Source organism: Neolamprologus brichardi, chromosome 9, assembly GCF_056152115.1.
Source record: "Neolamprologus brichardi isolate AB-2024 chromosome 9, ASM5615211v1, whole genome shotgun sequence".
In the NCBI taxonomy this organism is placed as follows: Eukaryota; Metazoa; Chordata; class Actinopteri; order Cichliformes; family Cichlidae; genus Neolamprologus; species Neolamprologus brichardi.
The window spans coordinates 23252724-23278723 of NC_142112.1; the positions used below are offsets into that span (position 1 = coordinate 23252724).

A 26000-nucleotide genomic window follows, 5' to 3' on the forward strand; every position below is an offset into this window, starting at 1 on the left:
GCATGCCAAAGATACTGAAACGAGTTGCTCTCTGTGTTTATTGGGGTTTGAATAGAAGATCACAGTGCTTGTGTAAATGGCTGAATGAATGTTGTATAAAGCACTGTGAGTGCTCCAGCAGAGTAGAAAAGTGCTATGTAACATACGTATTTGCACTGCAATCAAAAGTGGTAGCCCAGAGGTTGAGGGTGATGCATGCTCAGCCTCTGGGCTACCAGTTTATCACCAGCACTACTTGAGGTTGTTTTTAAATGCAAAAAAAAATCACATAGGAAAAAAATCTCAATTTTTCCTAGTTGCAAGGAGTTTATGTGACTGAGCCATAAGACTGACAGTCTCAATGTGTCATCTCTGTGTTCACAGTTTTGTTGTCACTCAGCACACAGGCTTAACAAGTAAGACTTCTCCTCCTCTGTCTCTCTGCAGATGGCTATGCCTTCTCTCAGGAGGAGCATGGTGTGGTGTCTCAATCCCAGGTAGTGCGCTCTTATGACACCACCCGCCAGCGCCCCAGCCTCTAGCCCCATCCCGGATCAAAGCTTTGGCTCACTGAAGCAAGAATTTGTCAAGGTGACAGCGGAGATAGACTTAAGTGACACCCTCACGCCGGGTGACCGACCCCTGCTGTGGCCTTACTGGACAGTGACCTGACCCCTTGCCGGGGACGGAAGTCATGGTCAGGCATGGAGGCCGTCGCTGGCGCTTGGAGGACTGACTCGGGAGAAGGGACCAGGCCGGATATACGGACTAACCATTGTTATAACTCACAAAGGCTGCACAGGCATGAGCAATCATATCCATGCACAGACGTGACAAGTCAAACTCAGAGACTGCTACTCATATCTGTATATCCCTCAGACTGAGTTTGCTTTATGCCTACGTGTGTGCGCGCAAGCGTGTGTGTGTGTGCGCGTTCCAGTGCGTCTCTATCTGCCTGTGCATGTGTGTCTGCACGCATTGGCGCTCCCGTGTTCGTGTGCATGCGTGTGTCGATCCATGCGCGTTCGCATCCACGGTTCCCTCTCATTTCCCGTCTGTCATCACGCGCCCATGTGGAAGGGGACGTCAAAATAAAGTCGCACTCGCTCGCTCGCTCACACGCATACAGGCACGAAGAATTCCTTAAAATTAGAGGGTGGGAAGCATATACCGAGGACCCGCCAGAGCCCTGCACCCCCAGCTACAGGCCCCCTCTCTCTCTCTCTCGTAACATCTCAGCATCGAGCCTCACTGCCAAACACCATAGAGATGCCACTGAGGCAGAACGCTCACCAAACCGGACCACAACCCTGCCACAGCCCCTCCTACCCCACTGAGACCTCCTCTTGCTTTAGCTCTCCCTTCATTCCTTCCTTATCTCTCCATCTCATAGCCGCTTTGCAGCCTCCGTGTCCCTCTCCTCCTTTTCACAAGTTTAAAGAAATCCATTTTGTTTTATTTTCCGACCGCTCCCGTGACTCCAGACACCGCCCGTCTACCACCGTCAGCTGACGTGGAGGCAGCATGACTGGCATTAGCGCTTCCTCTTTTATTTCTGTTGCATTTCCACTCTTTACTGGACTGTTTCTTTCTCTGTCTCTCTTTTTTAAATTAAAGCAAACATCAATGTGTATTTGTTTCTATTTTTTTTTTTCTGTTTTCATTAATGCCTGTTTCTTTTGTACTCATATGTGAAAACATGTCTTAGCGGGAGTATTTTACTTGAAGTTGCCCTAAAAGGCACCCAACCAGAAGGGATTTGATTGAGACGCTCGCATGGATCATGTGTTGTTGTTTGTTTTTTTTTCTAGCTTTGGGGTTTGTCTGAATGTAGAGTCCATTGTCTGTGAGCTCTGTGTTGAGGACACTCTGGTTCAGGAATGCAAAACTGAAAGGGGATGGGCGAGAGGGGTTGTCCTAATCATTAAATCTAATCAATCCATGGCCTGACTAAATGTCTTTGTGTTTTGGCTGCGCGTTGTGTGCTCTTGCAATCAAAGCGAGGGGTTTTTGAGTCCAACTGTAGCTCCCGGGAAGCTGGAGGAGTCTTGGTTTACATTTCACACAGAGGATGGAAAGGAAAAGAAAATATAGAAAATGTCAATGCGAACATTAAAAGCTTAGCATTTTATAAATTGGCCAAATCAAACCTCTCCCACGCTCCTTCTTTAATCCCAAGGGAGTGACTGTAGACAGACCATTAGCCGATTAATTCACCACCACCACCCTCCCCAACTGGAGATCCCTTTCCCACCCACCTTCCTGGATGTGGCCCAGCCCGAAAAACTACAGCTGCTACAGTATGGAGAATCCATCGGGGTGCTGCTTTATGCTTTTCAACTCCTCCCCAGTGACTCTCCAACGGGACGATATGCTTTCCACATTACTGTAGCTGAATTTCTGGAGGAGCTTGCCAAAACTGCACTTTCACATCATCATATTCTTAAACTGTCCATTGTTGTGGTTTATTATTTCTCGTGTGTGTGTGTGTGTGCGTGCGCGTGTGTGTGTGTGTGTGTGTGTGTGTGTGTGTGTGTGTGTGTGTGTGTGTGTGTGTGTGTGTGTGTGTGTGTCGGGTGACGTTCTCTGTGGGAGGTAGACCAGTCTGTGAATGTGCTTCTAGTAGTTTAAGTGCGTGAGTGTTTTAAGGAGATTAAAACAACCCAGTCGACCAGTCATATTTGTTTTTGTTAACCAGGGCTTTGTTTCCAAATGTGCGTCTGTGCTTTGAGTATCACTCACCTTCCTGGTTATTAGAAAACTCACAGCAAGCCTATTTTCAGTTTTAAAATATGTTTATTTTTTCAGTTTCATATGAAAAAGTGTCTCTCCTGCATTAAATCACTGTATTTCAGGTGGAGCAAATGCATTCGATCTAAAATAATTCCACAATTTCACACACTCTCTTACTATTATTCCCCCCCCACACACGTCACATAAGTTCCCCAATGAATCTTACAGACATTGTGCTTGGAGTACAGATGAGGTGCGCAAGCAAACCAGTTTCGGTACTAAAGGACATGTCGGGCTGCACGCTCGGTGGAGCGGCACATTCCTCGAGCTGCACGTTCCTCGGTTACAGTGGCACAGCTTTACACCGCTACACAGAGCGGCAGAAAATTCAGCAACTTTCGCTTATTTTTACAGATTAACAACCAAAGCGGCCACTTCCTCGCCCTTCCTAAGTGGAAAATAATGACTCAGAGCTGCCCCGGAGCTGCCCGTGCTAATGCACTGAACTGTGGTGGTGTGAAGTATGCACACACACCTCGCGGGAGAGAAGTGAAGGGGGCAGCTGGCATTTTGGGTTTTTTTTTTTTTTTTTGCTGTATAATTAACTGTAATGCTCAGAGAACTTCCTCTCACTTCTCTGTCGCACACTCACACGTCCAAGGAACATTAACGGCCTGCCTTGTGAATAGATCTAATTTTGGGGGGATTTCTGAATGTGTTTCTGGGGTTTTTGTATTTCTTTGTTTCTTTTTTTTTTGCTTTCTGGGTGGCAGGCGGGGGGGTTGGATAGTAGGGTGGAGCGTCACAGTCTGTGTCCTGTGCTCACTTCATTAGATTTTAAATGGCCTACAGGGAGATCGCGACTGCCTTTCACATCACACCACCTGCATTTCCCATTACACACAGTTACACTCACAGTTACTCACAAGGCCACCGCATCCCTCCACACTTCACACTCTCTCGGACTCGCACACGAACAGTACAAATATCCATCCACATGCTTTCTTTCCTCGTACTTTCAGCGCAAACAAAAATATACTGTATTATATAAACCACTCACAATCATTCACAAGCACAGATGTGCACATGGCATAAACACAGCATGTGGTCATATATTGTTTTTGCTTGAATGTCCATTTTTCATACAGTCCGCTGCTATAAATCATCCAGTCATCGCTCATTCCTGTACATATAAGCCTGCAAATCTTTTTCTCACACACATCCATGCAAACGCAAACACATGCAGCCTTTACTTGATCTCCGGGCTGCAGTGAACTGTGCATTATTACTCATCAGGGCTGCACAACCCTCCGAGATGCAGTTTTGTCTTTGCATCCAGTGAGAGGATATTTATGCATCTGCCTTACGTATCGCAGGCTGAGCCTAGCTCGTTCCACCTTTCATACAAAACAGACACAAACCACACACAGTTACAGGGCAGGTCCAGCTACCAGGAACAGCTTTATGAGTCCTTCATGTGAGTCTGACTCCCTGCCTTCTTTTTTTTTTTTTTTAACCCCCCCACTCTGGCAGTGTGCCCAAAGGTCTGTCTGCCGCAGCCCTCACAGGTCAAACTTCACAAGTTAATCTTTGAAAATAAAGTGGTAGAGTGGTCTTTTGGTTGGGCCCTCGTCACACTGTCACTGGAGGGTGTTTCTGATCACTGGTGACACTGGAGCCAGCAGTGGGAGGAGGGCAGGGTGACTGAAGGGGTCTGTAGCCCCCCTGAGTGGGGTCCAAGTAGGCTGCGGTAGAGGACATGGGGTGGGCATAGCCGATGTACTGCGGATGCAGGAACTGTCCCTGGTGAGGCATGATTTGGGTGGCCTGCTGACAGTTGAGTACGGAGAAGTTGGTGGGCATGTTGACAAAGACGCTGGCATCAGGGGGAAGGCAGCAGGAGGCCTGAGCCCGCATGACTGGAGGAGGGGCAGGGCGGGGGACAGCGGCTGGAGCGGACGAGCTGGATGAGGTGGCTGTGCTGGACTGGCGGGATGAGGAACCCCTGGAGGTGCTCGCCATCATAGGGATGGTTTCCAGGAGGCGCCCACCACCGCCGGCCCCACCTCCTGTTGTGCCTCCAGAGGACAGTTCCTGCTTGGGTCGGAGACACCGGCAGCAGCACACAGCGACCACAGAGCCCACCACGATGAAAGCCACGAACACTGAGCCCACGATGAGGAATGGCACGTAGATGGGAACTACAGAGAGAAAAGAAGAAGAGACATTGCCATTAAACTGACATTAATCCAATTTATTTCTACAGCACCAATTTGTCACTTTATATTGTAAGGTAGACCCTACAATAATACATACAGAGAAAAACCCAACAATCATATGACCCCCTATGAGCAAGCACTTTGGCAACAGTGGGAAGGAAAAACTCCCTTTTAACAGGAAGAAAACTCCGGCAGAACCAGGCTTAGGGAGGTGCGGCCATCGGAGCAGATGTAAAACAGCTGTAAAACATGCGATTAGTGAAAAAAACTATTGCCTGTTAAACTGTGCTGCCTTGCTTGCTCACATGTCTTGCTTATCTGCACAGGGGCTCCTTCATGTGAGTGGTGATTGAATGAGACAGTGAAACAAAGGACTGGAGCAGAAAAATAGAAGGTACACTGGATTTGAGTCCCCAGAGAGTCCCAGAGTCTCATTAGCAGTTATTAACTTTGTTTTGATCTGTTTTAATCCTGCACACCCCACTGTGTCCCCGGCCTCTTCAACCCCACAGACCTGTGTGCATTTGTACTGGTGACATTCTTCAGCCTCGCTGCCAGCCAACATTTGTGACCCTTTTCTCGCTCTCTCATTTTTTTCCTCTTACCCCTATTATTTTTTTTTACTAATCCTCTGAAAATAAGTTACTCAAGTTGAAGTACAGTACTTGGCATCTGCTTAAAGAAAGGTATTAAAGTGGACTGATTTAATGTAGCCGAATGGGAGGTTATTCAGCTCTTTAAATCAGAGGAATAAACCAGCTCCTTCTCACTGACCTTTTCTTTGTTTCTGCTTAACGCAGCAAATCATACTCCCAACAACTACGCATTTGTGTAACTCTCACAGTTCCACCAATCAGACTATAAATTGCTGGGTCAAATAGGAGATGTCTGTGTGAGCAGGTAGAAGCTTTGGCACGTTATTATGCGAGAAGAACTCAGTGTCAGTCTGTAAATTTTGTGAAGTGAGCAGGAAAAGCTCCAAAAACAAGCCTAAAGCACGATCAACAGTAGGAACAGTTTTTCTTGACTCTTTGTTTTCGGTAAAGCACTGAAGGCTGAAACAGGACGACATTCAAGATGAGGTCACCGCCGATGAGGTGTTTCCCTCAGTCGCTCATTCCCATGCTCACTACCACAAACACCTTTCAAAGCACAATAACGACCATGTTACATTACAAGTGATTAGTTGTGTTTTATTGTTCCCACTGGGTGTAGTTATTTTCCACTTTGAATGTGCCCGTGTATTACGAGGTGTAACTGTATGCCGGAGAGAGAGAGAAAGAGAGGGAGAGAGGTGGCAAACTGGCTCTAGTTTCCTTTTGTCTGTGAGCTCTTTGAAATGCATCCATGGGACTTTGATTTTTTTTTTTTCCAAAATGCTCATCAAACGTGGCAAGGTATTAAAAGGATTACTGCATGGAAGCTGTTAAGAGCAGGAGATCACTCATGGGCAGATGCAGCAAGGTCTTGGTAACAAGAGCAGAGGCAGAGGCACGCCGACATGAAACAAACCAGGACCTTGACCCATTTCCTTTCGACAAGAAGTGGTGTTAACTTAAGAGGCTTCTGCACCACACAGCTGCACACCTCACAGTAAACAGGTTGTAAAAGGAACATTTACAGTATAAGTTACAAGAGCAGAAATGTACCAGGGAGCCTCTCTGTGCCATCTTTCCTGTACTTATATGGTGTCCACCTCAACATCTCTACCTCTACTCCCTTTTTATGCAATGCTAATGAGGAGCAGTCATTTCAAGGACTTTCTCCTTGTGTTGCTTTACCCCTGACTTCACTGCTATTAGAGCTACTTTCCAAAACACTGTAAGGTAACTCATTAATGGAGTGAATAAAGGTCCTAAAAAGTTAATGCACAGTAGTAAATAAGCTCTTTACTGTACACAGCAATCAAAAAACCAGATACCATATGAGCCTCACTTTTTGTATATTTCATTATTACATCGCTGGTAATGGATCAGTTTCAATCTTGTGGTTGTTGTAGCTGCTGAAACTGAATCTGTAGAGTCAGGGAGTTTAGGCCTTTGGGTCCTATCATAGGGGTCGTTACCCCCTGAAGGGGGTCACAAGATAAATCTGGAAGGTCAAGAGATGATTAATGGAGTGGAAAAGAAGAAACAAGACTGAGAGCATGTTTCCATGCTTGCAGCTCAGTCAGTCGGTGCAGAGGCACAGCTGTGCTTTGAGCGTTGAGCTAAAGGCTGATTTCGTGATGCTGACATGGCCACATGGTGATTTTTATCAGGTATAGAGTTAACTAATGTTACTTTAGCTTCTTAGAATACCAGTTGACACAAAGTGCTGCAGAGGCTGTGTGTGATTGGCTTTGCAGATATCCAAAGCAACAGATAAAGTGAAGTGCAGCTTTAACCTCCTAGGACCTGGCGACCACATATGTGGACATCACATTTTGTGTTGTCTGGACCAAAGTACTAAATTTCGCTCTACAAGGGCCTGATATCCACTTATGAGGCCATTATACTGCCACTGTTCAATTAAAATTTTAAACAAATATCCTCATATGTGCATCTCATTTTTGTCAGAAATAAAAATCAGGTTAAAAAAAAAAATCTGGCAATTCTTTGTTTTTACATTCATCAGGTCCCAATCAGCCCAAATATCAAAGAGAAATTAAAAATGCATGCCATGGAAGAGTTTGGGTCTTATGAGGTTAAATAAAAAAGCTAAGAATTCACCAGTTACTAACTAACATTTGATAGAGGACTCACAGAGCCTCCTTACTGTTTGTAATATTTACAAGTATTTCCTGCAGAAACACTTTTAATTTTAAGCCACTTCATGTGGACACTGAGCACTAAACCCCACCTAGTACTCACATAAATTTGAAAAAAAAAACAAAACTAACTTTATTCTTTACTTCTTTCTTTTAAGGCATTTTTTGTGCACATGGCAGTTGTCCCCGATCCTCTTATTGTTCCCTGTCATTCGTCCACACCTGTTGCTGTAGTCAAGCTGTGGCAGCCCCCTCTGCTAAGCTCTTGTTTTGGGCAGATTCTTCGTGGCTGGCTGGCTGATTGGACCCCTCCTTTAGCCTATCCCACGGGCTTTCTCCTGTTCCCAAATACCATATGTTCCTTCATGTTCAGCACATTAATAATTTCCTGCGTGTTATTCCCCCAACACTGCACTAGGTGTATCTCTTTGAGATGATGAATAGGCTGCACGCACATGAAAAATGTGTAAAATGCACAAAGTGAACTGGGCTGTGGATGAATAAAAACACTTCTTCTTTTTGTAAGAAAAAAATGTTTTCCTTTAAGTAATTTTGGCTGGAGGCCTATGAATGAAATGTATATATTGCTTCCTGTAGTGATAAGCTGTGACAGTATTAGCAAATGACAGATTGTAGCTGGAGAGGGCAGAGTATCCTCTGAGGAAACATGTATTGCACTTTTCTCTCATGTCCAGTATGTTTCTTTCGTGATATGGTGCACTTTCAAGAGACTTTACAGTAGATTAACTTATGGGAATGTAAGCAGTGATGAATGAGGGGCCAGAGGGGGAGAGGTCTGTCACCCAATCCACAGTAAAAGTTGGAAAATGTGGGTCATACTTTGCCTCTGGTTTTGGCAATGATGCCTCTTATATGTGAGCTTCTAGTTTGAAGCATGACCTGAGCGTGAGGGCCTCAAAGCCCACAGATACCACAGAGACATGGAGTGGTTAGATTACAGTAGCGGCTTGGCCAACAGAAAGAGACTCCACGAGCCTGCTGAGAGGAAATAACGCAAATTGTGTGTGTTTTTTCTTCTTTTTAATGAACAGAGCTGTCAGCACCCTTCGTGAGCTACACTGTCCAAGATCCGGTAAAGTCCAAACTTGATCCCCGTGGGGACGGCGTGATCTGAGCCCGGCCCCTCTCTTGCACTGTTAAAGAACAAACACGGCTATTTATAAAGTGCAGCAGCACGGCACAGTTTGCCATTTGTGAGGGCAGTTAACCGGTTTTTTGGAGGAGTCTGCTGTGTCCGTGCAGCTGTCGCTTGCCAGGCAGCAGATGCAGCTTTTAACAGGGAGATACTGTGAGTCTGCTGGGTTTATGAGAGGAAACCAAAGCTCCCAGCAGGTCATATTAAATGATATTTACAATATCAAATTCAAGGCATCCTGTACATAAGCAGTGGGGTGTGTATGAGGTTGGCTTATGGGATACAGTATGGTAAGATTTATATGGAATGAATAAAATCAAAAAGGTTTTACTGAGACTGTAAATTCTGAAGTGAACAAAGACTGCACTCTCCCCACTGAAGCAACAGGTCAGGCAGTTTTAGTGCACCGACGTTATCTTAGTGTCTCTCTCACATGAATCACACGTAAGTCTACAGAACACAGGGGATTTAACTATGAAACTTCCTATACAAGAGTTTAACTTAAAGACCCCCCCCCCCCCCCAAACATTTAGTTTTTATTCTGTTTGCGCTTTGCTCTTCACATGTTTAAGCGTTCTTCTTTCAGTACTACTCATAATATTAGTGGGATTATCAGAAGCGAGAGTGAGTGCAAGTTATGGGCTTATACCTGCACCGGAGTCCTTGTTCTCCTTGTTGTTTGTCCCGGGCTCCGGTGACTGTCGGTCGTTATCGCAGCTCCCCTGATCAAGCCGCGCATCCGTGCTGGAGCAGCAGTAGCGCAGCTCGCATTTCCCGCAGCAGATTATCGCGTCTACTCCGTCTATCTTCTCCGGGCACTGAAAACCCTCTTTCCAGACACCCTGGGAGTCCCGCCAGCCGTGGCAAAACTCCCCGCTCGCTTTCACGTCAATAATGACCAACAGCAGAGTCACAATCGCTGTGACAGACATCGGGAAACCTCCTCCCCACATTCTCGGCCAGGTGGCCCGCGGCCGCACGCTGGCGCACTGGAAGAGACTGAGAGGCTTTTACTCCCCGCGTCTAAGCTGGTGAGGGGGGTGATACGCTGGGTCGGTCCGATGAAGGGAGCAGAGGGGATGCAATGCAGGAGCCACAAACCACTTAGAGGCTGTCATTTGTTAGAGAAATCGCGTGCGTAATTCTCCAAAAGTGACTCCGGTTATTCATGAGATGCACAAAAACCAAATGGATACTACTACTACTACTACTAAAAAAAGTCAGAAAATATATGAATTTATAAGTTTGACTGATATTCCAGTTGCAAACCCTCGGAGGTCTGGTAAATCCAATGTAGAGAAACTAATGAATTTCCTTTGGCACTGCAGCGAGGCTGAACTCTTCAAATGACTTTCCTCGGGGATCCAGAGAAACTAACACTTGTAGCCTGATCCATGGGCGCGCAGCTGCTGTCACCCTCGAGTCCTCTCACAGCCAGCCCCGTGCGTAAAGATAACGTTTCAAACTTTTGTGGCTTGGCCTGCATTGTTGAGTGTCAGAAGTCAGTCAACCAAATCTGTGTCAGTCTTGAACTGAAGCCCACAGAGTCTAACCCACCCTGTGTCAGAGTGAGAGGGGCGTGTAAAAAGTCAGATGCAAATCCACACCTCACTGTAACAACCAGAGTAAATATACAGGGAATACCAACAAACTGCATACCACTGGTCAAAATGCTGCAATTTAGTACATATTTTAAAAAAAGTAAAATAAGAAGATATATCATCCGACCGTCTTTTTTGCCAACAGTCGTCCAGATTGGATCTTAAATTTTTAACTTGAGGTCAGAGGGATTTTTCTCAGTGAAAAAAAAATCTGCAGTTTGGCTTAAAATACATTATTCAACTGCCATATTACACCGATTTCCAGGTATACAGATAGACTATTTGAATTTGTTATTATTATTATACTATAAACTACTATTAAAATGCTACTACCTTGAAGGAAAGACACCACGTGTCCAGTTAAATATTGTTGTTGGCTTGTCGCAATTGTCAGGCTATCCTACAGCGTTAATTCTTTGAGTGAACTTATCCCACAGTGGAACCTAAACCAGTTCAGTCTGAGCCTTGTGCGATATAAAAATAAATAAATAAACCCTATCAGTTCCTCTCTGGTTAAGAGCAGATGAAACATTTGACAGTTGGACATGTCTGTGCCAACACCAGCAGACATTTAAATAGTGACAATGCCATCTAGTGGTGATTCCAGATGTTAATGCAAAGTTTTTATCTTTTGAATGGCGGTTATTTGGGAAAGTTAGCAACAACTAGTTCCCATAAGTTCCCATACGTTTTTTTTTCTCTGAAGGTTAATTTAAATAACATTTGAAGAGCGGGGATGTTCTCATACGGCCTAGACAAATAGCCTTAGACAAATATTGTAAGATTTTTTTAAGAACCTCACCTTCATTCAGAAAACATCTCTAAGATTTTTTATTTCTATTTAATTTTGAATCAGTTTTTTAAAATTCAGTTTACTATCATTGTATTTTTATTGCGATATGAACGTATTTATCAAAGGCAAATTTTTTGATCAGACTGACAAAGAAATTAAAATCACATCAATATTTTTGATTGAATTTTAACTGTTTTAAAAGTGCACGATATAATTTCATATGTATATTTTTAGCCTAGTTTTTAATTTTTATTTTACCAGCATGTCTGGAACATTCAAAGAACATTGTTGTGGTCTTCTTTAAAGCTTATTTCTGGGATTGCATAGGAACCATGATGTTCACAAACGACATTGTAATCAGTAGTGAGAGTGGGGAGCAGAGGTAGTGAAAGTGGATGAGTTTAAATACTTACGATCAACCATCCAAAGCAACAGAGAGAACACAAGAGAGGTGAAGAAGAGAGTGCAAACAGGGTAAATGGGTGGAAATTAGTCTCAGGGATTTACGATGTAAAAGCAATTTTATTACTCAAAATAAAATCCTCAGATATAAACTAACCAGTAATAATGATAAAGTATCTCACATTGACCCTAAATCACCGACAGGGGGCATTTTTTGCCGCCTAATGAAAAGGATTCGCCACCTTTCCCAGCAGCACTTCATTTCCCGTCATGCTCCACTGTTTGAAGCGGTATCCGTGGAAACGGCACAGGAAGTGGCGCGCAACTGTTGAAAAATGTCTTACAACAAACTGAAGAGGTGGTTTTGATGCCATTATTTGTCACCAGCCTTTAAAACGGCGTCTAAAGACAGCTTGGTGGGCGTTTCTCTTTATTAAGCGGAGCTCCACGTTGTAAAAAGTAAGTTTTTTCAGTTTTAACTTGCCTTTTAGCCTAAGATAGCTCGGCCGTACATCCTAGTTTAGTGAAAGTTACAGAAGCTTCGCCATGGGAGTGAGAGTTAACAGCTAGCTTGTTGTTATATACTAGACACTTTTGGTAAATGAAACGTGTACAGCCTTAACGAAGTCTCCTTGTCGTATTGTTTGTGAGCAGATGTCGTTTGTGAGAGTGGGGCGTCCACAGCAGCACGCCAAAGGAAAAAGGCCTGTTCGCCCCAAGAAGGCAGCAGCTCAAAGAAGAGAGTGGGTGGTGAGTATTGACAGCTGAACAAATACTAGAGACATATGAAGGCCAGTCACAACTAAGCAGGCAGTCTTGTACTTGTACATATTTCTGTGCAATTAGAAGACAGTCTACTCTTGCTTGCTGTGAATCTTCTCTACCATAATCTGAAATAGAAAGGTATGAGGAGAGATTATTTGTTTTCTAGAGGTTACTCAGATCATCAGGGAATCAAATTTCTTGCTAAACTAAAGAAACATGTTCATGGTGTAAAAAAACAAACATTCAAGCTAACCTTTTATAAGTTCCTTTATTTAGCCTGTCTAACTTCCCAGCATTTTGGTTTCAGAGCACTGTCAACGACCTCTCTGTGCACAAGCTGACACCTGTGGAGCTGGTAAGGTGCAAGAACATTTGCACTTTTTATTTTTTAAGTGTTATTCACTGTACCTTGGTCTCACGATTGTCTGATTGTTCTGCTGGTTCTGCTGGTTCAGAGTCATCGACATGAGATCCACAAGTCTCACAACAAAGCAGCAGCTCAGTGGGAGCTGAAAGAGAAAGCCCTGAAACGACGTCTCAGGCACGCAGGGAGCCCTGCACCCCTGGACCAGGCCAGTCTCAGCATCATCAGGGAGGTAAGTACAGTGCTCTGTTCCTGATTTTTCAGTTTAAGCCCCCCCCCCCCCCCCCAATAAGGTTATTTTAGAGTTAATTCATGATTAAAAAAGAGGGGCACTTACTTTTTACATAATGATAGGTTTGGCTTTTTTCCCTTTAATAAATGAAACCGTAATTTTAAAGCTGCATTTTTTATTTACTTGGGTTTTCTGTGACAAATATGTATAAAAACAAAACAAAACTAAGAAATCAGCCAAAGCCTTTTTCACGGCATTGCATGTGTATCTGTATCTTTTTAGTGGCTCTTACGGTGTTGAGTTAAACTCAGTTGTGTGGCATTGCTGCAGGTTTTCTCTGATCAGCTGCTGCTGCAGGATGTGTTGGCCCGTTCTGACAAAGCCCTGGCTGTGGTCAAAGACCTGTTTGGAGATGCTCCACGCAGGCACACCGGTATCTGGCAACTTGTTTTGTGTGCAGATAAACAGATGCAGTGACTAGATAGAATAACTTCTTGTCCATTGCTTTATGTCATGGAGATACCTGATTGTTGAACATTGGGTGTTTCTCCCAGTATTTTCATTTTGAAGAGCCACAAATTCTCTCTGGTGGTTGCATAAGTATTGCTTCATGTCTAAATGTTTTTCCTCAGGACACCCCAGAGTGACTGTGGCTCCAAACTGTGACTCTGACTCAGAACTGCCTGTTCTTCAAAGACCAGATCGTCCAACTCATCTGTCTCTCCTCAGCCAGTCAATGATGGATCAAGAGGTGTGTGTGCCTGTTATTGAGACTGTCATTATTAGTTTCATAATACAGCATGTGCAATGTATAATCTAAAGAACAACAACTATGCTTATTAGTTTATTGTAATTCTTTTAATGATCTAAACCCTATATTTAACAGAAAACACTCCAGAGGTAACATATTGAATGCTTACACTGATTTAAAAAAAGGGTATTTTTAAATACTACACACTGTTTTGAGTTTTTATTTGCATTTTACACAATTACAATGATTTATTTCAGGCTCTTAATGAACTGGAAGCTTCAGAGGACGACCACAGAGATGATGATGCCCGTCCTTCTACCAGTTCAGAGTATCATGTAATCCGAAGGTGCTAATCCCTGCTAACTGTTATACACTACAACAGTGACAGAGATGCTGCTGTCACTATTAGATTGCTCATAACTCTTTTATTTGCAGGGTCAATGTACAAAAAATGAAGGCGCAGCCTCGGGCTAGAGTGTCACAGCAACACAAAGGTCATCATCACATGCATCACCATGGAGACAAGGATAATAGTCCCGTGACACCCTGTACATCAAACAGGGCACCAGCTCAGACAGGTAAGATAAACAGATAATCAGAAGGTCTTAGTGCCATTAGAAGTGTGTTATATTTATTTTAGGTAGTCATCAAGAAATCATTTATTATATATCTGGCATTAGAGGTGAACATAAACACCTATCTAATGTCATTTCAGCTCTCAATGCCACCGTGGCTGTTCAGCGTGTTCGGTCCAGACAGAGTCAGTCGGAGGACGCCAGAGAGGAAACATCAGTCCTGGTTTCTCAGGTTCTTAATTCTGAACCGCCTCAGAGCAAGTCAGGTAATATCTGCAAGGGATGGATTTTCTCCAAAATGAAATACTCTGTTTGAAGATGAGACCATGTCAGAAAATCGATGTTGTTCTTCTTTTATATGCTGAACAGACTGGATCAGTAATCACACCAGCAGAGGCAGGAAGTGTGTTTCCCAGGGTTCAGAGCTGGACGGCTCCTCTGTTGCCTCTCTCAGCGGGGATCAGTCCAGTCTGGGGCTGCTGCAGGCCATGTTGGGTCAGGTGGAGTCGGATTTGGACGCACTGAGCCCTGATACAGCACCAACATCTGCACAGAGTCCCAAAAAGCACAGAACACAAAGCCTTACTGGATTTTCTGTGGCCTTGGTCTCTACACTGGGACGTTTGGTGCACCTCCTTAAAAAGGTACTGCCGGATATCAAAAAAGGTTTTGTCACACAAGCTTGTGGAGATTATTATTCAAACTAAAGATAATCCATGCAGGCTTTACTCACATAAACAAAAAATAAGAGCATGGTACCATTGTCACTGCATCTTTTAGTTTATAGGATATAGGATACATTAATTTCTTATTAAATGTTTGTTTTATTTAAAAAGTCATGTCATCAATGGGGATGCAAGAAGACACAAATTCCTAGTTTGAAATCTTTAGATAGCAGCAAAGGCACATTTTAGAAATGCTTGATGTGTAAAATGTTTGTTACTATTACTGATTTAGCATCACTAATGCTGAAAGTCTCATGTAAATATGCTGAAGCACAGTTCTTATCTTTTTCAGGGGTCTTCACATTTGTAAATAAATAGAATCAGTTTTTAAATTTTAGGGCAGGTTTGCTTTGATGCAAATATTTGCAGTCTGCTATATGTGTTTAAATCACTGTCTGCCTGTAATGTGTTAGAGGGAAGATGAAGCTCAGAAGGAGGCACAGGAGAGGAGAAAACTGGAGGAGGAGCTGAAAGAGCAGCAGAGGCTCATTGATGCTCTCACTGCTGAAACCATGACTCTGAGAGAGGAGGCTACAGCCCTGCAGGTGAGACTGGGCTTAGGTTATTGTTACTCCAGCTGTGCTGATAAATCATAAGTTGGTGACGATGTGCCTCTCAGGCAGGGTTACAGCAGCGGACGGCAGAGCTGGAGCGGAAGTTGGACACAGTGGTGTTGGCAATGGGAGGGCTCGGACTGCTGAGTGAACACAGTGGCCAAACCCCACACTCTGAGGTTAAAGTTGCAGGTTTGTGCAGTCTGTCTGTGTATATTCTGTCCAGAGGAATTTGGTAAATGGTGAAAATGTTTTATATTTTGGTGAACTGTTGGTATACAGGCTGTCAGTCTGCGACGGGTGCTGAGCGAGTACCTGTTTCTTCTGCTGTCCTCCTCTCACCACCTCAACAGCGGGACCACTTTCAGCATGTTCCTGGTAACTTTCTCACTTCCAAAATTATTATCTGATTTCAAATATTCAGCACAGAAATGATTCACCTTGAGGCGGCTAATTTTTGTTCCTCGTTCTTTCACAGCAACTTGTCCTGCGCCACCGCACCAGCAGCTTCCTGCTGTGGATCTCCTGCGCTCCTATGGGGACTTCCGCGCTCACAGCTCAGACTCTAGTCTCAGCAGTCTGCCCCTAGTTCAGCTTCCCTCTGCTTCCTCGCTATCGCTGACCTCTGACCCTCTTCGCTCACAGAGGTCTCCGGGCACAGTGCTAGCTGAGATTGCTCAGCTGAGCAGAGAGACCGATCTTATCAGGGCTCAACTCAACCAGGCAAAGGGCCTCGGGTCAGGGGTCAGAGAATCGCTCGACAGTGGCAATGAGAGAAGAGGGTCGAGCTGCAGCAGCACCGGGAGAGTAACACCTCAGAGTGCTGCAGAGAGCTGGATGTCTGGGTCCAGCTGTAAAGAGAGGCGGAGCCAGCATGTGTGGACTCCTGAAGAACAACAGCTGACTCAACAGGTGAGATTTAAGGGGTTGTTTGAAGCTCTCTAAGTGAAGCTCACCTTTTAGAGGTGGAGTAGTGGCTCCCCTGATCCTCCCTTCATAGTGTGATGGGACAGGTGTGTCGAGGAATGAACTGCGCTGAGCCTTTAGGTGGCCTCCTCATTCAGATTTAGTAATGATTCACATGCAGTGTGTGTCTCGTTTTTTGTTGGGTTTTTTTTTTTTTTGCTTAGGCAACATCACCCAACACTTTCAGTGCAAACAGCGTGGAGCAACGCCTCCTGGAGCTGAACAGGCAGAGCGCTGCAGCCCGAGGTCGACTGCTGGAAATAATCGAGCAACAGAAGCAAAGTGTTTCACCCAGAGTCTCTCCCTCTGTCTCCCCGATCCTGGCTTCTGCCTTCAGCCCGAATCCAGAATCCAGTGGGTAAAAGCAGCATGTCGCTGTCTGTCTGGAGCACACATGACAGTTTAAAATCATTAGGCCTCATCTTTTGCAGCGGAACGCCTGGAGGCATTAGAGCTGCTGCCTGAGCAGGAGCTCCGGTCACACAGTGGTGGCGGTGAGGGTGAGAGGAGGTGAGTATCTGGGACGGATGTTACGACAAAGAACAGCAAGGTTCTTTTTCCCCATTTCTTTTCCAGCACCTTAAACAGACACAAAGTGATGATGTCAGGAAGAAGAACTGACTGACTGAAGATCACATGATGTAGATGATTAATTATCTTTGCTGCAGGTTTGCTGGCTCTAATGCATCTTCTTACAGTTTTGAAAGAGAAACCAGGGATGGCAAAACACAGGTACACACACACACACACACACACACACACACACACACACACTGTGCATTATTTACATGTCGTTGCTTGGATTTGAAAAAAAACTTTCTTTATTGTCAATAGATGGACAAGGAGAGAGCTCGAGAAGGTTGGTTTGCATTGTCTGCTCACATGAGGTGACAAGAAGGACAACCCAGCATACCTGAAGATGTTTATTACACGGAGTGTTCTTACTATTTTTTATCTGTGTTATTAATGATTGAATTAAAATTTTTTGACTTTTATACATTGTTTTTTGTCTTCACTGTAACAAGTTTCTTTCTCCATTTGACGGACGTGACCCACATTTCCAATTTATTAGAATGAACTTCTGTTTGCCATTTCTTTGAGTTTTTCTCACAGTGTTACATCTGAGTACTTAGAAAACCCTACAGCTGAGTAATGTGTGAGCAGATGCAATTAATTTTTAATCTGCCTTCATTTAGTCTTACTTACTTGATTATATGGAAGTTTGATTTGTGGTGGAGCTGTAATCTGCAAATACATACAGTCTTCATCTCCACCTGTTCATTTATTTTTGAGGCTGTTCATTGGTTTCCTTGAGTGCCTTGTAAAAGGTGCTTACACCTCTGGTTCAGTGGTTATGTTATTCATACTGCACACAGGTACTCTCTAGTATAATATGTATATGCAGTGTTTCCGTTTACAGTATACTGAAATGATCGTCCTTCCAGGAAATCTGAACCATCAGACACTTAATACCCTTTGATTTTTTTTTTCTGCGCCCGTTTGAAAGTTTGAACATTTCCAGTTTAGAAATATCTCTATTTATAGAAAGAAAACGAAACTAAAATCAGGCTTTATTTGACAAGCATATGCTGGCACTTCTCCTGCTTCTTTCCTTCGTGTTTCTATCAGATGAGACAAATGCATGTTTTTTTAAAGTATTTGAGGCAGTGTGTCACGTTAAGAGGGAAAAAAAAGAAGGCAATTTGAACCCTTTTTGGGAATTGTTCCCCTTTGGAGGTGATTGTTGATCTACTACTGAGTTCGTCATCACAAAGAGTTTTGGGTGAAACCACTGAGAGACCTTACCCCACCCTATCATGTGATCTATTTAGGGTACCCGAGGCAAGATGAGTGACAGCTGGTGTGGAAAGCCACCATCTCTGTCCACTGATGGTGATTCAGTGGACATAAATGGCCTCTTTTAGATCTCTTTCAAACCATCTGTCTTCTCTGTCCAAAATGTGAACATTGGCATCCATGAAAGAGTGAAATTTAGATGCAGACACTCTCCCATGATGCCAGTGGTTTTACTTGGAACCCCTGTTGGTAATGACACATGCGGTTTTTCAAACCTTAGCTCATGATTAATAGTAGGTAGGTCAGCTACCACCTCCATAGCTGGGACTCTCCACCTTTTTGTTTTTCAAGTTGAAGAAACCACTTGGATGAGAAGTGAAATGTTTTAAAGGAGTCAGGCTGCCTTTTTTTTCAAGGTCTTAAGACAACCATGACCTGATTGACTAGGAACCTACACAGACACGGAGTCAGCATGTCTTGTAGATTTCAAACGACATGCAGATAATATAACGACTGTATCCAGTCTTTGTTTATCTTGGGTCTGTGTTTGAGTCCTTCCTGGCAGATAGAACAGTTCATTTTACCTGAGATTTACTGCTTAAAGCACATATGATAAAACACTAAATGGATCTAGGCAATCAAGATTTGAGACTTGCAACATAAGAAAATGTAATTTTTCAGAAGCTGACCACGCTGCAGCTGTCAGCCAGCGACCAGGAAAGCGAGCTGGGCGAGCTCATCTACCGCGTCACCAAACAGACGAGCCTGGGACACCTCGAGCATGCTGCCAGTTCAGGTAGACCAGACCTATATGTCAGTGTTTTTAGAAAGGACACAAAAGTAAAGATGAACGCCAAACTAAACCAAACCAAACTTTTCCCACCGCTTGGTGAGTAGTTGGCATCCTACATGCAAACTGCAGATGACTATGGCAATCTGATTGCAACCAAAGCAATCACAATTATGTTTTTGGTGCAGCAGACCCTGATTTCACCTGGCAACCACCACAAACCAGTGGCTTTACCCCCAAAGTTGCCAGGGGTGTGCAGCGCTGTGGTCCATTGATCACCTCTCCGGTTTGAGCCTGTCCAAAGACATGCTTGTCAATTGGTGATTCTAAAGTGCCTGTTGGTGTGATGGAAGTATTTAAAAAAGTGACGGCAGGGTGTGGGGACGGGAGCTGAGCCGAGGAAGCCTTCATGCATCAAATACCAAGAAAGTCAGGGGAACACCGGGGAGGACGACAACAAAACTAAAACAAGGAGCTAAGAACTTAATCACAAAAACTGTTTTCTATGTTTTTGTCACTTTTTACATAATCAAAGTCAAAGTAATGTCAGTACTTCCAAGCTTTAAACCCTGCATGGTCGTACTCTCTCCTGCACTCCATATTATCCTTTGTTGATCTACACACGTCTGTTGCTGCCACGGACGTCGCACGCTTGTACGTCATTGTCATGAGACACTCTCGCGAAGAAAATGACGAGGATTAGTAACGCAGTAATGTAGCCTGCTTACGGGAAAGTAACAGTAATCTAATTACCTTTTTTGCAATAGTAATCCCTTACTTTACTCGTTACTTGAAAAAAGTAATCAGACTATGCGTGTTGTCCATCTCTGGTCCACATACAGAAAGTATCATAGAAAGATTTAAGGTATCGTGCCACATTTGACCTCTGACTTCTTGTTCATGGTTAATAAATTAAGAGTCAAAGTGAAAGACAAATTTGAAACTTTGTTACTTACTACCGTTGTTTGGAATATATGGGAATATAGGGAATTATATATTATTATTTAAAGAAAGGACTCACATGTTTTCATTTCTAGTCTTTAAAACCTGTCTCTACCCATCTAGTATTAATTCCTTCTGGGTTACAAGTATGTATATTATGCACACACACAAACACACATGCAGCTATTACCTATTTCTTGTTTTTATACCTAAGATGAATTGAAGACATTTTTCAAACACATGTAAAATGTGGCCAGTTGTGTTTATTGGGTAAAGGAAAAGGTAGAAGGGGGAAAAGGGGGGATAGAAAGAAGGAAAGAAAGGGGAGAGAAAACTACGGAAGCGTAGAGCTGCCACCCAGGCAAAAGAAAAATACAAGTGTATCACGTTATAACGTGAAAAGTTTATTGTTCTAACAAGATACTTTTCCTGTTTGTACAATATACTATCAGGTTCGTACAATATAATTATCACGTTCGTACAATATAAATATTATTTTGTACGAACGTGATAATTATGTATATTGTAATAACGTGATATTATGTTGTTCAAACGTGAAAAGTATATTGTACAAACATGATAGTATATTGTACAAACAGGAAAAGTATCTTGTTAGAACAATAAACTTTTCACGTTATAACGTGATACACTTGTATTTTTCTTTTGCCTGGGTGGCAGCTCTACGCTTCCGTAGAAACCCCCAACAATCCCCTCTGAGCAAGCACCAGGCGACAGTGGATAGGAAAAACTCCTTTAAAGTGAAAGGAACCTAAAGGAGAAACCTATGGCAGAACCAGGCTCAGGAGGGGGCAGTCAACTGCCGGAACTGGTCGGGGGGTGAGGGTGAAAAAAGAAAAAGGAGGGAGGGGAAGGGGAAGGGGAAGGGGGAAAATGAAAATGGAATAGAGGTGGAGGAAGATGAGGTTACATCAGGTGAGAAGCAGCAGTGTCTCTCCTCCAGAACCAGAAGAAGCGTTTTGTCTTCTTTTTCAGATACTCTTCCACGAGTACCTTTTTCTCAATGATGAGGGTTTTTAGCTCATCCATTGTTTCTGTGTTTTCTTTCTCAAGTTTGTTGCATCTTTTCACCATGTCTTCTAATTGTTCTTGTTTTTCTTTAAGATGGTCTTTCAGTTCTTTAACTGCTGCCTCCTCTATTTGCTTTGCCTTGTGCACATCCGTGTGCATGTCTTCCAGCTGCTGGTTTCTCTTCTGGATATCTTGAAGTCTACACTGCAGGTCTTTATGTGTTTTCTGTTGTTCTTGCTTTTGCGCCTGGATTTCAGTGGTTTTGTGCTTCAAGGTCTTAGAAAGTTCTTCAAGTTCGGTATTTTTTCTCAGCATTTTATTGATGCTACTCTGCATCGCTGAGCATTGATTTTCCAGTTTTTTCTTTTCTCCTTCCAGTACAGTTGTTTTGTACTTTGTTTCATTATACAATTCTTGGAGTTCTTCATTTTTCCTCTGGAGAACAAGTTTTTCTTCTTCCTGTTGTATTTTCTGTTGGTCTTTTTCTTGAAGCAGCTCATTATTTCCGTGCACTTTTTTATCGAGCCTGATTTGGAGCGATCTGTGTTTTTCCTCCATCTCGTCAAGCTTGGAGTCCATTTCCTTCTGTTTCATTTCCATTTGCTTCTTGTTTTGAAGCAACTGTTGATTTTTGTGCAGAGTTTTGTCATGCTTCACCTGCAGAGCTTTGTATTTTTCCTCCATTGCTTGGAGTTTGCTCTGCAGGTCTCTCTGCTCTACGGGCTCTTGTTTCTTGTCTTGGAGGAACTCTTTATTTCTCTCCAGTGCTTCATCAAGAATTACTTGCAAGCCTTCATTTTGTTTCTCGATGTTCCTCAGCTTGCAATCCATTTCTTTCTGTTGTATTTTCTGTTGGTCTTTCTCGTGAAGCAACTCTTTATTTTTGAGGAGTGTTTCCTCAAGAGTTATTTGGAGCATTTTGCATTTTTCCTCTAAGACTTCAAACTTGCGGTCTGTTTCTTTCTCGAGCATTTCTAGTTGCTCTCTCTCTTGAATGAACTCTTTATTTCTGTGCATTTTTTTATCGAGCCTGATTTGGAGCGATCTGTGTTTTTCCTCCATCTCATCAAGCTTGGAGTCCATTTCCTTCTGTTTCATTTCCATTTGCTTCTTGTTTTGAAGCAACTGTTGATTTTTGTGCAGAGTTTTGTCATGCTTCACCTGCAGAGCTTTGTATTTTTCCTCCATGGCTTGGAGTTTGCTCTGCAGGTCTCTCTGCTCTACAGGCTCTTGTTTCTTGTCTTGGAGGAACTCTTTATTTCTCTCCAGTGCTTCATCAAGAATTACTTGCAAGCCTTCATTTTGTTTCTCGATGTTCCTCAGCTTGCAATCCATTTCTTCCTGTTGTATTTTCTGTTGGTCTTTCTCATGAAGCAACTCTTTATTTTTGAGGAGTGTTTCCTCAAGAGTTATTTGGAGCATTTTGCATTTTTCCTCTAAGACTTCAAACTTGCGGTCCGTTTCTTTCTCGAGCATTTCTTGTTGCTCTCTCTCTTGAATGAACTCTTTATTTCTGTGCATTTTTTTATCGAGCCTGATTTGGAGCAATCTGTGTTTTTCCTCCATCTCGTCAAGCTTGGAGTCCATTTCTTTCAGTTTCATTTCCATTTGCTTCTTGTCTTGAAGCAACTGTTGATTTTTGTGCAGAGTTTTGTCATGCTTCACCTGCAGAGCTTTGTGTTTTTCCTCCATGGCTTGGAGTTTGTTCTGCAGGTCGCTCTGCTCTACGGGCTCTTGTTTCTTGTCTTGGAGGATCTCCTTATTTCTTTCCAGAGCTTCATCAAGCATAACCTGCAAGCCTTCATTTTGTTTCTCGATATTCCTCAGCTTGCAATCCATTTCTTCCTTTTGTATTTTTTGTTGGTCTTTCTCGTGAAGGATCTCTTTATTTCTCTCCAGAGCTTCATCAAGCATTACTTGCAAGCCTTCATTTTGTTTCTCGATGTTCCTCAGCTTGCAATCCATTTCTTCCTGATGTATTTTCTGTTGGTCTTTCTCGTGAAGCATCTCTTTATTTTTGAGGAGTGTTTCCTCAAGAGTCATTTGCAGCATTTTCAGTTCTTCCTCCAAGACTTCAAGCTTGGAGTCCGTTTCTTTCTCGAGCATTTCTTGTTCCTCTCTCTCTTGAATGAACTCTTTATTTCTGTGCACTGTTTTATCGAGCCTGATTTGGAGCAATCTGTGTTTTTCCTCCATCTCGTCAACATTGGAGTCCATTTCTTTCAGTTTCATTTCCATTTGCTTCTTGTCTTGAAGCAACTGTTGATTTTTGTGCAGAGTTTTATCATGTTTCACCTGCAGCGCTTTGTATTTTTCCTCCATGCCTTGGAGTTTGCTCTGCACGTCTCTCTGCTGTGTGGACTGTTGTTTCTCTTCTTGGTGGATTTCTTTCAGTTTTTCCAGAGCTTCGTCAAGCTTCTCTTGGAGCTCCTGATTCTTCTTGAGCATGTTTTCCTGTTTTATGCTCTCTTTTTTCTCCTTTTGGAGCAGATCTTTATTTTTTTCCAGAGCTTTGTCAAGCTTCTCTTGGAGCTCCTGATTCTTCTTGAGCATTTTATCCCCTTTAATGCTCTCTTTTTTCTCCTTTTGGAGCAGATCTTTCATTTTTTCCAGAGATCCATCAAGCTTTTCTTGGAGCTCCTGATTCTTCTTGAGCATTTTATCCTGTTTTATGCTCTCCTTTTTCTCCTTTTGGAGCAGATCTTTATTTTTTTCCAGAGCTTCGTCAAGCTTTTCTTGGAGCTCCTGATTCTTCTTGAGTATTTTATCCCCTTTAATGCTCTCTTTTGTCTCCTTTTGGAGCAGATCTTTAATTTTTTCCAGAGCTCCATCAAGCTTTTCTTGGAGCTCCTGATTCTTCTCATCTTGGAGATCCCTTTGTGTCTCCTCAATAATACCCTGTTTTTCTTGAAGCTGGTAGGATAATTCTTCTAATTTAGCGCTCTTTCTCTCATTTTCTTCCGTCAGGATCTTAATCTTCTCTCTGTTCATGAGATTTTCATTCTCTATTTCTTCCAGTCGCTTTTCCTCTAATTCTACCTGTTCATCCCAAGGAAGAGAGCTGATATAAGGGTCTAGGGACTCATACCATGGAATAGAGCTTGGGTCAACTTCTTGTCTTTCTTGCTGTTTCTGAGACATGTTGGAGTCTGTATACCGTGAGTACGGAAAGGATCCAAATGTTTGAAAATGCTTTACTGGTGAACGTTTGAATGCTGCTAACACAAGTGCTGCAAATAACGGACTAAAAGTTGTACATCCTCACCCCTATTTAAGGATTCATGAGGATCAAAGGATCAAAGGATCAAAGCTTTAGAAGCCTGTGACATCAGAATTCCATAAGCCAATGAGGTTGTCACATGACATTTTTGAATGATGTCATATTTTTGTATGAATTTTTTTTAAATAACATCAACATTCCGTAAGCCAATGAGGTTCTTACATGACTTTTGAATGAGGATAATTTTTTTACTTGGAAAATTACCAATAAAGTTTCAATCCCTGTTATTTTTGTAAAAAAAAAAAAAAAAAAAAAAAAAAAAAAGTATTATTGCAATAACATACAAAGTGAGTAAAGAAAGTAAGTAAAAGTACAGTTTTATTTATACAGCACCTTTCAAGACAAATTAATTTTGTTTGCGTTGTATTGGTAACTCGTTGAACTGTTACTGGGTATCATAACCAGACAGTTTGCACATACAGTGAGTGAAAGCATTGGGTGGACTGAATCAGGCTAAATTAAATCGATAGAACTGAGTGGAGTTCTATCAATTGTATTGATCAGAGAGTTAGAACAACAACTAAAATAAACTTTGATTAATCTGAAAGGAACTAATATAGGTATTCTGGTAGCTTATACAAAACAAATTTTGGTTTGTTTTTCTGTTTGACTCTTTGTTTTATTCAATATTACAATTTATATGATAGTATTATGGGTTTGTTAAACTGTTCCATGTGAAAATATTGGGAAATGAAATATCACAGCTAGAACTCAATGAAAGTGTAAATTCAGAAGAAGTTTTGGCCTTTTCCTCATTAATGCACATCATAGATAACTATGTAATGTGTCTGTTGCACACTTTGTATGTCAGGAATAACCACAAATGTGTTGTCTTACAAACGGCTGTATCATGTCTTTGCATCCCCAATAAACGAGGATAACAAAACTCCTGGAGAGCAAAAAAAAAATCTGGTTCTTGTTTTTAAGACAGTCACCTTTAGTTTCACGCTGAGTGATGCTGGATTGTTGCAGACAAACCTGATTATGTTTCCCACTGGGTTTTATACTTCAGAGGCAACACAGAGTAAAGAGAAGCATTGTTATTTCAGTTTAACTTTAGTCTCAGTTTAGTTTTATCCCCTTGTAAATTTGATAAGAGCCAAATTGAGGAAACAAACTCAGTGTGTGGCCAGAAAATGCCATGGTGGCTTACAAACACATGTCACAACAAAATATGAAGGATAAGACAACACACGTATAACGGAAAGAGACGCCACGACCTTGCCACGGTGCCATGGACGCCCAGGTTTGCAAATACAATAACTTGAAAACGAAGCAATGTTGTATTTTCAAATTGATACCATAGATACATCTAACACAAGACTCGAAAAAGTTTGAATCTTCGTGACCTTGACCTCAAGGTCTGATGCCAAGTCTTGTCACTGGAGATTGAGGTGATGCAGGATTTTGACATTTATTCTATATGTGCAGCTACTAAGAGGCTGAAGGATAACACTGATATTTTTATATTTTCATGGAGCTGCTCTCAAAGCTTTGTCATCTCACGTCAGTTCCTATAACTTAGTCCTGGTCCTGCATCACAGTGTGTAGTGTGGAATAACACTGTGATAGTGTCAGAAATTTAGCTTGATCATCTG

The 26000-nt window shown here is 42.6% G+C and overlaps 4 protein-coding genes across 7 annotated transcripts in view; 2 read left to right on the forward strand and 2 right to left on the reverse strand.

Moving 5' to 3' along the window:
* atp8a2 (ATPase phospholipid transporting 8A2) overlaps positions 1-1612 on the forward strand; it is a 48892-nt gene extending 47280 nt beyond the window's left edge. For all 4 annotated transcript variants that reach the window (XM_087846147.1, XM_006794539.3, XM_087846145.1 and 1 more), the window contains one exon: positions 427-1612. In XM_087846147.1, the coding sequence (XP_087702273.1) occupies positions 427-521 (95 nt within the window). In that variant the 3' untranslated portion in view covers positions 522-1612. The remainder of the gene's footprint in view (positions 1-426) is intronic.
* Positions 1613-2755: 1143 nt separating this feature from the next.
* On the reverse strand, positions 2756-10368 carry shisa2b (shisa family member 2b). Its single transcript, XM_006794538.3, has 2 exons — positions 9486-10368; positions 2756-4913 (listed from the first exon to the last, which is right to left on the reverse strand). Exons 1-2 carry the CDS (start codon positions 9787-9789, stop codon positions 4345-4347), a joined length of 873 nt encoding a protein of 290 aa, XP_006794601.1. The 5' UTR covers positions 9790-10368; the 3' UTR covers positions 2756-4344.
* Positions 10369-11935: 1567 nt separating this feature from the next.
* Positions 11936-17540, forward strand: spice1 (spindle and centriole associated protein 1). The gene is made up of 18 exons (XM_087846148.1): positions 11936-12091; positions 12287-12382; positions 12705-12752; positions 12853-12993; positions 13324-13426; positions 13626-13744; positions 14002-14090; positions 14180-14322; positions 14460-14585; positions 14689-14963; positions 15458-15589; positions 15664-15790; positions 15881-15976; positions 16077-16510; positions 16729-16918; positions 16996-17074; positions 17233-17296; positions 17399-17540. Exons 2-18 carry the CDS (start codon positions 12287-12289, stop codon positions 17453-17455), a joined length of 2319 nt encoding a protein of 772 aa, XP_087702274.1. The 5' UTR covers positions 11936-12091; the 3' UTR covers positions 17456-17540.
* Positions 17541-20777: 3237 nt separating this feature from the next.
* LOC148101429 (uncharacterized) lies at positions 20778-24392 on the reverse strand. Its single transcript, XM_087845618.1, has one exon. The coding sequence runs from the start codon at positions 24261-24263 to the stop codon at positions 21018-21020; it is 3246 nt and encodes a 1081-aa protein (XP_087701744.1). The 5' UTR covers positions 24264-24392; the 3' UTR covers positions 20778-21017.
* Between the last annotated feature and the right edge of the window lie 1608 nt (positions 24393-26000).

Coding starts and splice junctions, on each gene's coding strand:
- shisa2b (XM_006794538.3), bottom strand. CDS start 9,789: ATGTGGGGAGGAGGTTTCCCGATGTCTGTCACAGCGATTGTGACTCTG. Junction 4,914..9,485: donor GAACAAGGACTCCGGTGCAG/GTATAAGCCCAT, acceptor TTCTCTCTGTAG/TTCCCATCTACGTGCCATTC.
- spice1 (XM_087846148.1), top strand. CDS start 12,287: ATGTCGTTTGTGAGAGTGGGGCGTCCACAGCAGCACGCCAAAGGAAAA. Junction 14,091..14,179: donor GAGTATCATGTAATCCGAAG/GTGCTAATCCCT, acceptor TTTTATTTGCAG/GGTCAATGTACAAAAAATGA. Junction 17,075..17,232: donor GGCGGTGAGGGTGAGAGGAG/GTGAGTATCTGG, acceptor TCTTTGCTGCAG/GTTTGCTGGCTCTAATGCAT.
- LOC148101429 (XM_087845618.1), bottom strand. CDS start 24,263: ATGTCTCAGAAACAGCAAGAAAGACAAGAAGTTGACCCAAGCTCTATT.